This window comes from Syngnathoides biaculeatus, chromosome 2 (assembly GCF_019802595.1).
Source record: "Syngnathoides biaculeatus isolate LvHL_M chromosome 2, ASM1980259v1, whole genome shotgun sequence".
Lineage (NCBI taxonomy): Eukaryota > Metazoa > Chordata > Actinopteri > Syngnathiformes > Syngnathidae > Syngnathoides > Syngnathoides biaculeatus.
In genome coordinates this window covers 32,646,151-32,660,672 of record NC_084641.1, presented here as the reverse complement: position 1 = coordinate 32,660,672, position 14,522 = coordinate 32,646,151, and the positions used below count along the sequence as shown (strand labels likewise).

The 14,522-nt window shown below is 40.1% G+C and overlaps 1 protein-coding gene across 8 annotated transcripts in view; it reads right to left on the bottom strand.

The window, feature by feature from the left end:
- hdac7a (histone deacetylase 7a) overlaps positions 1-14,522 on the bottom strand; it is a 61,881-nt gene that overhangs the window by 44,459 nt on the left and 2,900 nt on the right. For 2 of the 8 annotated variants that reach the window (XM_061801294.1, XM_061801330.1), the window contains exons 2-3: positions 5,428-5,500; positions 560-600 (exon numbers count right to left, since the gene is read on the bottom strand). In XM_061801294.1, coding sequence (XP_061657278.1) covers positions 560-564 — 5 coding nt within the window. In that variant the 5' untranslated portion in view covers positions 565-600; positions 5,428-5,500. Of the gene's footprint in view, positions 1-559; positions 601-5,427; positions 5,501-6,192; positions 6,398-6,508; positions 6,592-14,522 lie in introns of those variants that run through there. The other 6 variants (XM_061801320.1, XM_061801303.1, XM_061801312.1 and 3 more) reach the window with 6 other exon arrangements.

The window sequence follows — 14,522 nt, the reverse complement described above, 5'->3', positions numbered from 1 at the left end:
CCTCCTGAGTACGCTACATACGGTCATATATACTGTCGAGGAGTCTGTTGTTAGCTAGAAGTGAGCTGCATATCATCTAAATATGGCTCGAAGTGATAGCGTAATATTGCCCCGGTCACTTCACTCAATTGTGAGATGTTCTCTTCTTCAAAAAGAGCTTCCGTGTCAGAAGGGGCGTCAGAACAATCCGAAAATCTCTGTTGTTTGTCTCCCATAGCAGGTGGCACAAGGTCTTCTCAATGGCGACTGTCCCAGTGTGACATCTGTAAATGACGTAGCAGGCAATATGGCTGCCACTGGGATGTCGAGTGAATCTTCCGCAACTTTGCCCATGAATGTCACATGCTCCGCTACCTTTTTTTTTTGTCTAGACATTGAAGTGGATAATATATGTAGTGTTCATAACAATATCTATTTTAAAATATATATAGGAGTGTCAGTAGACATTTAAGGATCTAGAATACAGACGGATGAGCCATAACATCACTCATGTTGTCAATTCTAGCTTAAGTGACTGCTTTATATGCATAGCTGTGTGCAATGCTTGTACAAACCTTACCTCATACATAAATGGTCAGACACCAATTACCGCATGACCTGCTAAAAGAAAGAGATCCCCTGTTAGTCCCTAGCATGTAATTGCACTATCTTGATTTGGATTTATTCATTAATTCATCATGCATGAGTCACTTAAGACACTAGGAAATCTTGTGAAACTCCAGCTCACTGAGCATCTAAACAGTTGAGAGAAATTGTGTTTTGCTTTTGATAGTGTTGAGCAACCTGGCTTCAACAGTTTGAGCAACACAAAAAATGCCATGAGGGGACAGTCTAATTTCATACAATTCCTGCTCCTTCTCTATTCTATATCTGTTTGGCTTATTCTAGAGGTGAGTAGTTTTACTTGATTATCCTTTTATTAGGCAGATAAGAATACTAAAATGTGAATTAAAACATGTTTTTATTGTCAATGAGTGTTTTACCAGTGCATCTGACAATATTTTATTTACTGTACTTTGTTTAAAAATGATGATTGTTATTTATTTATTTATTTATTTATTTATTTTAAATAAGTTGGAAGTCAAGCAGGGTCACAAAACAGATGGCGCTCAACTTTGGAAAATCCACAGTAGTTTGGTGGTTGACAAATATATTACACAGCATAGTTATTTAGTTATTAATGTGGAATCTTAAATGTTGTACACTTACCAGGAATGAGAATTTCTAACTTTAAAATTCATTTTAAACCCAAATTGGCATGCCTCACTGGGTTAATCATTATCCATCTATCCATTATCCTCACAAGGGTCACGGGAGAGCCAGGGCTTAACCCAGCTAGCTTCAGGGGAGAGACAGACTACACCCTGAACTGGTTGGCAGTTAGTCAGTCACAGGGCATCATCAATATCAACACCATCACTGAGCGGGAAACAATCCCATGCTGCCTCCACCTAAGTCAGGTGTGTGTACCACTACACAATCAGTGACTCTCCGGTTTATCATTATCATTGTCTTAATACATTCCATGCCAATGACGGTTTTAGAAGTCAAACATCTGTTTTAACTGGGAAACCTCCCAGTGTTAATGAAGAAATTGTGTAATTTTGCAATGTTTCTACTATACTTATGTACGACTATATTTTTCACAAAAAGTGAAGTGTGTGAAACTAGCGTCCAAGTGTAATCATTGGACACCAGTCATCTTACACACACACGCACACACATGCACACACACGCACAAGTACACTGGTCGATTAGATTCGTTTAGAAAGAAGAAATCATGGAAAAATAAATAATTTCCAGTCCAAGTTTCTTACCAGTATAAAACTTGAGAAATGTGGAAAAAAATGGTCATTGAAATAGTCATCTAAACCTTGTAAGTATTCTCCTGCTATGTGAGCCTTAATACAAATGGGGTTGTTTGTTTTTCAGACAGTCATTACCAAATTTTAGACCAAAGTGGTCACTTTCTTGGAGTACAGGCTGGGATTGAGGTCACGATGGTTATTTTACTACAAACACCGCACCAATTAATCCCTGGAAAAACAGTTCCATCAAATTTCAACCAGATTAATTTTGGGTGTAGATCGGGACTACTAAACAGGTTACCCATCTGACCAGAGCATGAAGGGTTTAGCTCAAAAGGGTATAATAAGAGATAAATGGATTTATTTATATTTTCATACCAAATATGCTGTTTATATACAGTATTAACAATTCTGTGCAGGCTCTAAATGCTACTTAAAAGCAAGACTGGCACACACAAAGAATTGGTAGGCTGTTGGGGAGTATAATACACATTAATCCTGGCATATCAAGTGATTTCATGCACCTTGAGGTCGCACAATTGAGCTGTTTGTTCGGCAGGTCAAAAATAGCCTTCTACTGTTACAGCCATCACCAGACCTAATCCTGCACAAAAATGTTGCACGCAAGATCCAAGGGAGTTTGTGGCACCAAATGATCAGCAAAGTTATCAAACCCCTGTGATTACCCAACAGTTGAATTAGTCTGCCTCAGATTAGATTACTTCAAAGGCCCAAAATTAACTAACTAGGCTAAAACAACTAATAGACAGAACAAAACCTACTCTACTTGGCAGAGTGGCAGTCTTTATCAGATGACCACAAAGACATGAACAACACTCTGGTCAGCTGACCCAGAGTGCTTGAAAACCCAAGACTGGAGAAGACAGAAATTTGAGCACCACTGCAACTTTATACCAACTGTGTCTGTTGTTATCTGTGCCCTAAGTTTCCCCTGAATAAAATGCAAGCATCCACAAGTGGAGAGATTGATGTGAAAAGAGTGTATGCATTTGCCCATGTCATATTTTCCTTTGTTACAAGATTGTTGCAAGAATTTTAAGTCTGTGAGGGCATTAAAAGGGACAGGACCAACTGGTTCTTACATAAATCTCACTGTATGTGCCCGTGTATACATTTGTACAGGACATGAACCAAAGAAGTGCACAGGAAAACTATCATACTTTGAGTGATTCGGGCATTTAATTTTTTATCTTAGTCATGATTATACAAGTGTGGTGTATTTGATTTTTTTTTTCCTACATCTTTCAAGCAGAAAGCATGATGGGTATGTTTGTTACCAACATTTAGCAAAAACAGCTTGTCGGATTTAAACAAAATCATGCATGAGGGTGTGGCATGGCAAACGAAGAAGTTAGCTAATCTGAATGTGTTCCAAATAGAAGATTCGTTACATTAAGATGTGATTTGCACCTAATGAGTAATAGCAGAATAGGAAACTGGCTGGTTGGATGGACAGTTTTATGTAAAAGCCAGTTAACAAGAAATGTATTTTAGTGGTTGTCCCATCAATGTTCAGTGCAAATCCAATATTACAACATACCTCACATAGACTTTTGTTTTTTCATTAACATTTTGTAATAGCCCGAGTGTAGCTCTGAATACTGTGATCTATGGAAAAGGCCACACATACCGTTATCTCCTTCTTGCATATGCAAATGGTAGATGTAATCACTTAATGCATCACTGGCCTTTGCAGAACTGGAATAATAGCACTGCAAACATATTCAAATTTAAAGACTATACGTCAACAATATAACTTTTCTGGGCAGCAGTAGCTCATGTTTTAGGATTTGGGGTTATGACTGCAATTTAGCAGTTTTCCTGCACACACATGGTATTGTCACTAGAAGGGAAGCCAACTCCAAGTGTGAATGTTTTTAAGTAAAAGTTAAAAACAATTCTTCTCATGCTTGTGATTAAGCATTATTGAGGATAATCTAACAGATGATAATGTTCTGCCTGACTAACGTCAAGGTGCCCTTGAGCAAGACATCGGCTCTATATCCGCTTTAATAGGTGCAAAAGAGTTTGCATACCTCTCTCACTCTCTTTGCATGATTGCCTATGTGTAGTCAGAGTTTCTGTGTGGTTTCTATCATGAATGTAAATCAGTGTGTGTAGATTTTTTCCCCCTTGTGGGATTATGATTAGTATAAAAAATCTTTTAAAATATATTTTGTCTTTATTTTTTTTTTTTTAAATAAGGTAAAACAAAATCCAGGAAATGCCCATCCACAATCAAAAGATCTGTGATGTTCAGGTTTCACAGATGTTGCATATGACTAGATTGTTGCTAGTTGATGACTTTTACTATTCAAACAATGGGCTGTGGAAGGAAAATTAATTCAAGTAGGAGACAATAGTGAAAGAGCCAGTGTCAATTGCAGTGTGTGGATTGCACACATGTAACCAGATGCTGTAAGCCATGGCGATGACTTCAACTTTTTTTCCACAGGAGCTCACATGCACGCTCCCACGCACACACAGACAGTGCAGAGTTAGCATACACTCATCGTAGGCTGGCACAGAACTAACCAACCTCTATTGAAGCAGACGTCTATTGTAATCTTACACATCGGCATGCGTGTGCCTCTCGGAGCAGAACACACAAAGAAACAGCAAGCTAAATGGTTTGCGATGGGTGGGGACAAATATTTTTATTTGAGACATGCAGCGGGATCTCGAGTCAGCAAGATGTCGTCAACAGAGTTATTTAACTAATCCTGAATGGAAATTGGTGATACAAGAGTTAGTCATATGAAGGTTCTGGCCTCAACGTCCTGAATGTAGTTATACTTGGTAAGTTAACATTAAAAAATATTTACAAACTAAAGTGGAAACTCCACAGTTGAATATCCCAAAAGTGGATTGTAACAAAAAATTTCCATCACAAACTGTAAGTCTTAAATCACCAAACTAAACTTGATGTTCAAACCACCATCAGAAACCGGCAAAATGTAGCAAACAAACATACACATTTAATTTTTGAAAATGGTTATTTTTATCACACAATCGTTAACTTCTTACGCTTGCATGACAGGAATGTTAAATGGTTACTTAAAACATTGCATATACTTAGTTACAAAAAGATTTTTAAAAATGGCAGTTAACAAGCATTGCACAGTATCACAGGTTTATTATCCGCATTATGTAAAAAAAATTACCCCTGAGGTTAAGATGGACACGTTATTGCACACATAATAAACAGCTGTCAAGATCACTGAATGCACACACAAACGGGGAAAAAAAAAAGCAAAGCAACATCCGTCTTTCCAAATCGGCCAACACCTGTTCTGTGCTTTTACTGCTGTTCCCTCACAATCCGAATGCTTAGATCATTGTGCATGGTGGAAAAAGTGCTGTCACCCTAGGCGTGTACAGACTCTGTTAGCAATGTGTGCGCGTTTAAAAAAAAAAGAAAGAAAAAAAGAAAAAGAAAAAAAAACTAAAGAGGATAAGATGTCATCCTGAGGGCGTTTACTGTTGACTGGTGGCATTTTCCCACATGAATGTTTCAATATTGACAGCTGTGGCCCGCTTTTTATGAGATCCAGGGAAACATGACTAAGTCATTGGTCTTTTACTGTCATAAACCTACCTGTCGCCGGACAAAAAATGCTGGGCCGACCCCTTTTATTTCTTTATGGTCTCCTTAATGGCACTGATTCCATCTGTGGGGACAAAAAAAAAAAAGAATGCAAGGTGAAGCGCAAATCATATGCAAATGCTGCAGTTGAAATGTCAGATTAAATTTGTGTATTCTCTTCAGAGTTGCACGTGAGTAACGCTGAAATCCTGTCGCCTGTGGTGTAAAAAGTTTCAATAGAAGTGGCTGCAATGCTGACGGTCATCCAGCAAACGCAATTAATCTTTATGAGGTGTTGTTAATACTCCCCATTATGCACCTTGGTGGGTGCATATGCAAGTCTAATATTTAACCGCGGATATGAGGGAATGAATTACACAATGTCCGTGTAGGCCAACAGAAGGAAAGCTGCACTACGTGCACACACAACACTACTGATTAAGAAATAAAAGTGGAGGACATTTCAGGTTGCCTCTGAAATCTGATGCTAAAAACAAAAACAACCGGAGCCACTTCTGAGCGTTATTATATTTTAGAAAAGACTATTTTTTATAAGTGATGAGTGACTTCAACGTAAAGTAGGTTATACTGGAAAAACGCTGCACTATTGTATGAAGACCTACACATTTATATTTCAGTGAACGTCTCACGAAGTCAATGAACCGGGTGTGACTGCGAGCACCTGTGCACTTCCTCGCTTTTAAACTGTGAGCAACTCCAAAATACGACGCCAAGCAAGCCAACTAACTTCCAGCTGTTCATACATTGGCCCCTTACCTTCAAAGACAACATTCAGGCCGAAACCCCGTTCCGGGAGACATATATATATTTATCCAGCTATCGCTCGTACATCCGAGAGCCGCGTAGAACCTGAACCGGAGATGGCGGTGGTGTTGTCAGCAGGCTTTACGGTGAAGGAAGAAGAAAAAGAGTTGTCGAGGGGAAGTTGCAGAAAGAAAGTCCGGCCCCCTCAAGTACCCCCCCCACCCCACCCCACCCTACCCTACCCTCTGCCGTCCCCGCTATCCTGCTGACAGAAATAGCAAGCGAGCAAGGCGGGCCCCACCAAAAATAGCCTCGTTTTAACACCGACCTGTTTCATTGTTTTCTTCACGGCACATTCCCATTGGATGCGGGCCACAGCCAATCAGCGCCTATCTCCATGTGCCCTCTTTGCAGAAAATGATCGGAACTGAGGCCAAGGTGAGTCCCTGTCAAAGTTCAATCATGGAACCTACTCTGTGGCTCCATCTACTGTCAGTCAAATTCACACCCATCAGTCCTGCACTCGGAACAGAGCCGGATTAGAGCGGCAAGGCTACGTTTGACTCTAAGGCCCCCCACCCGGCCGGTTTACATTTGAACTTGAGAGCGGAGCCTCTGGTCGAGACAACAATCTAGATGGGACACTTGACAACATCAAACTCTCAAATCCCAAGGTATGAATCAGGGGTCGTACCGTGCAGTTTACCAACTTCATCAGCCTCTTGATGCCACAGCCATCACTTTGCAATCATAGAAACCAAAAGCGCAATATAACAGCAGGCAAGTGTGTAATATATTAACAGTTAACATGACAAAAACGGGGGTGACGGTGGAGCAACTGGTTAAAGCATTGGCCTCACACTTCTGAGGACTGGGGTTCAAATCCCATCCACGCATATGTGGAGTTTGCATGTTCTCCCTGTGCCTGCATGGATTTTCTCCAGGCACTCCAGTTTCCTCCCACATCTCAAAAAGATGCATTAATTAGGGATTCTAAATTGCCCTTAAGTGTGATTGTGAGAGAGGCTGTTGTCTATCTCCGTGTACCATGCGATTGGCTGGCAACCAGTTCAGGGTGTGCCCAATGATGGCTGGAATTGCCCTCGTGAAGTTAAGCAGCTCGATAAATGAATGAATGAATGCCAAAAACAAAACATTTGGATAACATCACACATCACCAGAGATGTTGATTATTCAATGTATTGATGTGGCAGATCACTGCAAGATGTGTTTTGCGAATCAAATTTACTTTACTACTTACCAAATTAGCATCTGCATTCATTTACTGTAAGCTAGGGCTTGGTATTGCTAAGAAATCCACGGTTCAATTCAATTTTGATTCTTTAGGTTGTGATTCGATTCTACATTGACTCAAATGTTTTAAATCTATCCATCCATCCATTTTCTTAGCTGCTTACCCTCACAAGGGTCGCGGGGAATGCTGGAGCCAATCTCAGATATCATCAAGCAGGAGGCGGGGTACATTCTGACGTTACCAGCCTATCGCAGGGCACATCGCGACAGACAACAGTCGCACTCACAATCACACATCGGGGCAATTTAGAGTCTCCAATCAATGAGTCGAACTATCACCACAACCTAAATGAATGCACTATGTGCTATAATATTGTTGTAAATTGGCGTCTACAATATTTTCAGTCCCATTCTTAATGGCCCTTATTGAAAACTGTGTCAGCTACATTTGTAAATGGTGTAACATCCTATTAGCGTGACACAATGTAATCGGGTAGTATATTTAATAAGAAAAGGAAGGCCACAGAGGAAACAAATGACAACAATGGGAGACATTCTGAGGTCTTTCTTCTTGGCTGTTTATTGCAAAAAGAAGAGGTTTTGTCTGGGAAAATGGCGCCTTTTGCGTTCTTCCTATCCCATTTGCATTAATATCAATAAGCACTATACACAAGTATTGTGTCCCGATTCTAATTTTAGTGATATATTGTGGTACTTCTCACAGCCAAATATAAAGAAATTTTAAATGTGCCTTTATTAATTATTAATTTTATTAATTTGATGTACTGTCATCATTTGTCGTTCTTTTTCATCCACACTTTTCAGTGTTTCACCTCCACTCTTCTTTGTTTCCATAAAGCACAACCATTTGCACGCTTTCCATCCTATTTTCCGACATAAGCGTAGGCCAGGTCACCGAGTGATGTATCCTATCCGAGCAATATTGAAACCAAGCGGTGTGCGTCTGTCTAGCTCACGATGGCGGCCTGCCGTGTGCTCCCTCAGTGTCAGAAGTCTCTGCAGAGGGGGAAACCAAAAACCTTTCTCGAAACACTTTCCTGCGTGGGTTTGCGGAGCTACGTGCTCAGTAATGCACGTATGTGTGCATGTGTACATGCTCCCTTCATTCAATGACACAATCTGCCATGAAGTCTGAATCACATCCGGTTTCAGGCTGAAAATAACAAAACTACATGGTGACAGAAAAATAGCGCAGAAAGCACCCGCCCATAGGGAGAAAGGGATTTACACACACAAATGGACGCATACGTGCACTGCAAGTAAGTTCATTTTCCACAAACAACATTGGTTTTATTAATTTCCTTCAGATGAAACACCTAATTAAAAGTTTGATCCACATGCTATTGGCAAATTGAAACAAGAAAAGTACAGTCTCCATATGGTGCTGTGAGCTAAATATTATTGTACAGACTTTAAATAGTTCACTTGGTACAATCTGGCTAAACCGCACAAAATAAGCAGAAGTCTAAAAGCTGTTCCTTCGTCATCCATGTGCATTTAATTAAAATGATGTGATCTCAGTAAAGAGTGATAGTCATTCTAATAGCAGATTTGGGGCAGGATGTGGACAACTGTTCACTAAGTGGTTGCCTCCCACCTGTTCCAATAAACCATTTGATAGAACAAGAAGAGCGTCTTTCGACAACTGCAGGCAAATGAAAAACATGTATGTTACAATTGTCGAATTACATGAGATGACAGTTCTAAGCCCCAAATATGTCAATGACCCTTATCTCTATTTTTTTCTCTCTGCAAAATGAAATTACAATGCCTGTTGCATGAGAAGAATAATGGAAAGATTGTAAAGCGGAGACTAAGGCAGTCAAACCGTTTGACGTGCAATGATGAGTGGAGGGGTGTACGTTGCGAAGGAAGAAATGAAGAGGGGGGTGGGTACAAAGGGACGTTGAGAGCGCTATAATAATGTTTGGCCTTGGCCTGCCAGCGGGGTCCTTCCCCTTAAGAAGCCAACAGGAATTCAAAGAATGCTGCATGAGAAGAAAAGTGGTGGGCCGAATGGAGGAAAGGGGGGGGGGGGGACAGGCAAGTTGATATGAAAGAAACAAAGAGGAGGAAGGTGGAAGCTATATGAGGAGGACTTGCGGCGTGACCAAGATTTTTTTTTTTTAATGGAGAAGATAAGAAATAACAAGGCTATCAGATGTCTGAAAATCTGTGTATCTTTTTGTGAGGCCTGAGAGAGTACAAAGGTGTGGTCAGAAAATCATGCACCAGCCTCAACAGTTTTCACCGTGCTTCTTCTTTGGTGCACTGAAAACAAACATGCACCTGCAATACCCCACAAAAACTCCTTCATCTCCTCCCCACACCTTAACATGCACCCTTCTTCATGGAAAACTTCTCATACTCTTGATTTGATGATTATGCAGTACTTTGAGAAACGTTCCAGAGAAAACACTGAGAAGATAGTCTGAAGATGGCTGGATGACACATGAATGCACATGATGAGCAGATGAACGAAAACATGTTGCCCATACTTCTGTTAGTCATCTCTCATGAACCTTAAACAGATATTAAGGAAATAAAGTGGAACAGCTCAAATTACAGTCCCCTTCGGACATACAATTTGGAATTGTACCATAAAGTTCGGTAAAAATATGTTTAACTTTGCAAGATCTTGGGGGTATTAACAGATAATTTGCTTCTTTCTTCATGATTTATATTCCAAAGAGGGGAGCAATCACAATAACGGGTATTAACAGAAGAACTGTGCATTTGAAAAACTAATCAGAAAAGGACTAGTATACTGGAGCAGCTCCTGTTTCAGGTCGATTAAGTGTGTTAAATATTCAACAACCGCTGCACACACAGACATAGACAATAGACATTGGGGTGTGGGAAGGGGACACGTGAACATATACAGAACAGAACATTGGACAGAACATGCAGATTCCACAGAAGAAGAAGCAGGGGACACAGGGGTACTGGAGAACTATACGAGGATGATATTGACAATGCGTTACAACCTCATCTGGACATAACACTTTAATCTGACAGTAAATCAGGACAAGCCCGGCGACACCGCACGCAAAAGAAGTGCGTAATGACGGGCAAAGCATCCACAACAACCTCATGATGTTTGGAGTTGTGGCGAAATGTTCACAAACTAGATCAACCACAAGACTACCCCCAAGGATATTAACCACTCACACAATTACACACACACACACACATACAAAAGAACAAAGTCTCAGAAAGCAACCCTCAGTCTTAAAAGTCCATCTGTCGTTGTGTGTAGGAAAAACCCTTGCAGGCCAAATATAGCGCTATACTCGCGTTAGCCATCTCTCAGCGCCAGTTCATCACTCTCGCTGCATTGCTGTAAACAATCAGCTGGGGGCAGGGGGGGGGGGGGGCTGGAGAAAAACAGTAGGGAACGTTCCTATACGGCAACTATCATAGCATAGCAACTAGCATATGTACAAGGTTGATGAAACCGAGTCACACCGGAAATGAGAGATATGTTCTCATGAGACTTACTTATGGAAGACAAACAAGTAATTCGATTGTTTATTTCATGTTTATGGTTCATAGCAGAGGAAAGTTCAGAAAATGAAATCGCTTACATTTGTAATATAAAATACCACATCATAACTTCTAAAACAATTTATTGAGATGCATTTGTATTGTTAATGATTTTTATTTGTTTATTAACAAACACCCAAAAAGGAATCAAGAAGTTGAAATATAGAATTGAATGATAGCGAAAATAACGTTAATGGCGCTTTGTGTATGCTCCATGTCCACCATGATTACGGAATTGGTTGCCAGGGTTTTTTAATTTAATTTGTTATTTTACACATGAACAAGGAGATTCCACTTTCAAAATGACGTTAATGTGTCCATGTACAGAAAGTGCTAATTCATTTCTTGGTTAACTATAAGGAAATTGAACAAGCTACGATGTATTGTTCTCTTTGCTTTGCATGTATTTTTACTAGGATGGGAGAACAACCGAGACGCTTTTGTGTCTCAAGTACAGATATTATTGCTTCACATGGTTTTGTTATATAATGCAGCCCTATGGGGGCACAAATCAGTGCAATCTGTAGGCCGGTCCCAAGCCCGGATAAATGCAGAGGGTTGTATCAGGAAGGGCATTCGGCGTAAAAACTGTGCCAAACAAATATGAGCGTTCATCTAAAGAATCCCATACCGGATCGGTACATATATATATATATATATATATTTTTTTTTTTTTTTTTTTTTTTTTCAATCATGCAGTCAACTAATTTGGCATCCATTATAAATCAACTGTAAAATGTTGCTATCTAGCAGACAGAAATAAACGGACCAAATTACTCAGATTCTTTTTTCATCTCACTTCTCTTTCCACTTGTTGCAAGGCAGAATTCATCAGGCCTAGTCCTTGCTGCCTCATACACCAATGAGAAGAATGAGTGTATAGAAATTGTATATCAGCCACAACCCACTAGACTGTAGGGATAATTAACCCAGGGCTTACGGTGAGCCCCTGCAGAGACCAAAAACAAGCGGATATATATATATATATATATATATATTTAATTTTACACATTTACACCATTGAATCATTACTCTAAATTGCATTTTAAAGCAGATAAAGTTTATAGTTCCAAATTATGAAATGATGAGAAAACGAATTCAAACAGGAATATGTTTGATATTGTTATGTAACACAGTGGACACTTTTTTTGGAGAATTTGTAACGCACAATCGAATGACTGTATTTTTCCATCACTAGTGGGATGTTGCAGACTGAGCACACACTGTCTGCCTGCCTCAGATAAGATAGGGTTACTTTGTTGTCTCGGAAAGGAAATTTATCTTGGCCGCTGAAGCGATTTGCCACAACAATTTGCTGCGCAGGACACAATAGACGTATGGCACGACCATCTAAGCCCGCTGCATAAAAGGGACACGGAACGCACATCACATCTCTCACTCTCTGTGTCACTGATGATTGATGACAGTGCAGTTTCTCAGCTTGTGTTTTCTGTGGTGTTGGCAGTGAAAGGTTACACCTCGTCTCTCTGCCATGCCCTCTGTGCGACATTAAGAAGCAGAAAGAGAGTGGGTAAGAGGGAGACAGATGGGTTTTCCTTGCAGGATATCCTGTTCTAAGTAGAGCTGCTGGGCCCACTCTGACCTCCTCACCCCTCTTGACCCGTGACCTGCTCATAGTTTACGCTCGCATCTTTAACCATTCCTAATCTCTTCATTTTCTTGAGATGCAGCAATAACCCTTTGTGGTTTCACCCAGTCCATAATTTTAGTTTATTTTACTCCATAGTTTGTTTCTCCGCTTTGCCTTTGTCCAAGTGTTCCATCTCCTTGGATCCCCAGTACTATTTTTTTTTCCATTTCCGGCTCACTCTAAACAAAGCTACTATTATAGCTCATAAGATGAAGTTATGAGCCACACTCACTTGTTAATGGAAGTCCAGAAAACCGTGCTCGTTAATCAAATTTGTAATTTCATTACGTTACAGTACATACATGAGTCTTAATACATCTACTGCAACATGTAATCTAAAACTCACACCGGCATTTATTATTTCACTTTTTCCCACAATTGGGTGTAAATACAAAGGCTACAAAAACAGCACTCAGAGACTTGCTGTCAATTGTGAAATCCAAAAACGAACAACTCTGAACAGGTAAAAAAGATGCAGGATTTTTTTTCTGGAGCCCAAGCAACAAAATGCAAGTTTGTGCTCAGATCTGACAGCAATAAAAACTGTTTTTCACCCCGCACAAACTGAAAAAATCTGTGAGATACAGTGCGTGACACATTTGTTTGACTGCCACCCAATGAATTTTTATGTGTCTGCTATCTCAATTTTCATTCATTCGTTTATTTCTCAGGGCATCGAATCGATTGCAACTGTACTGTTCTGGGTATTGGAGACGACATTTTGCAAGATTCATCAGTTCAAGAAAAAATTTAGTCAAGGCCACACTTTTTTTTTTTTTTAAATGTAAATTCTGGTTGAAATACCCAATTCCTGTTCAAAATGGGGAAACATTCAGAGCTCACTGAAATGGAAAGTCTATGTAAGAGGATTTCATGATGCTGGATGGTCTCTTCATATCAGGTCGTGTACTACATTTGTCAAGCATTGCACAGTTTGCTGAGAAATAAATGTTTTAAAACTGGGTTTTGTTTCCCCCTCAATCTTATCAGCTCAAGAGCCAAATTAGATCAGTGGTTCCTCCCCAAAACCTAAATTTGTTCAAATGTATCATCATAACATCACCATTGCATAGTGCATATAATATAATGATAAACACCACAGACCACATGATTACGAAAACAAATCGAAATATTCTTTGCCAAGAAACTGTTTCCTTGATGATCAATGAAGCAGTTAATGGCGACCAACAAAAAATTTACCAATGTATCTACATTTGAGGAACCCCCTGTTTAAAGTGACGACCATTATAAACAGACTTTTAAATTTTTTTTTTTAATTTTACATTTAAATCTAGTCCAACTTGTAGAATTTTCCCAGAAACAGAAACAAAAGTAATGATCTTTTTGACTCACCCGATATTCAAAACTGTCCAGAGCAAGAACTGTATAAAAGAAAAGCCCCAGACACCCTTTGTCTCCCCTCACATCGTCATCTTGTCAGCCTCTGTCCCGCTCTCCCACCCAGCACTCCGACCATGGGGTGTTACTGGAATTCATTAAGTGATGAATGGTTGTTTGTGTTTTTTTTTTTTAAGCTCAACAGCGCCAAGCCTGACCTGCGTGGTTATAGCGGTAGATAACCAAACGTTTGTCGTGATTAAGGGAATAATTAGCCAATCGTCCTCTGACCTGATAGCCAACCTCCAGGTCAAAGGGACACGGGGTTCACCGTTTCCCAAGTGGCTTACCATCCGGCAGCTTAGCAAAGTAAGTGATACAGTGGGGTTCTTGTCTGGAGACAGGTGACACAAACACCCCCAGAACACACGCATCTGTATCCCAGTTCGTGTGGATGTAGGTATTTAAGTGCCCACACATATGTGCAAGTGATAATGATCCCAGCGGACCCGGCGTAGAGTTTGCTCAGATA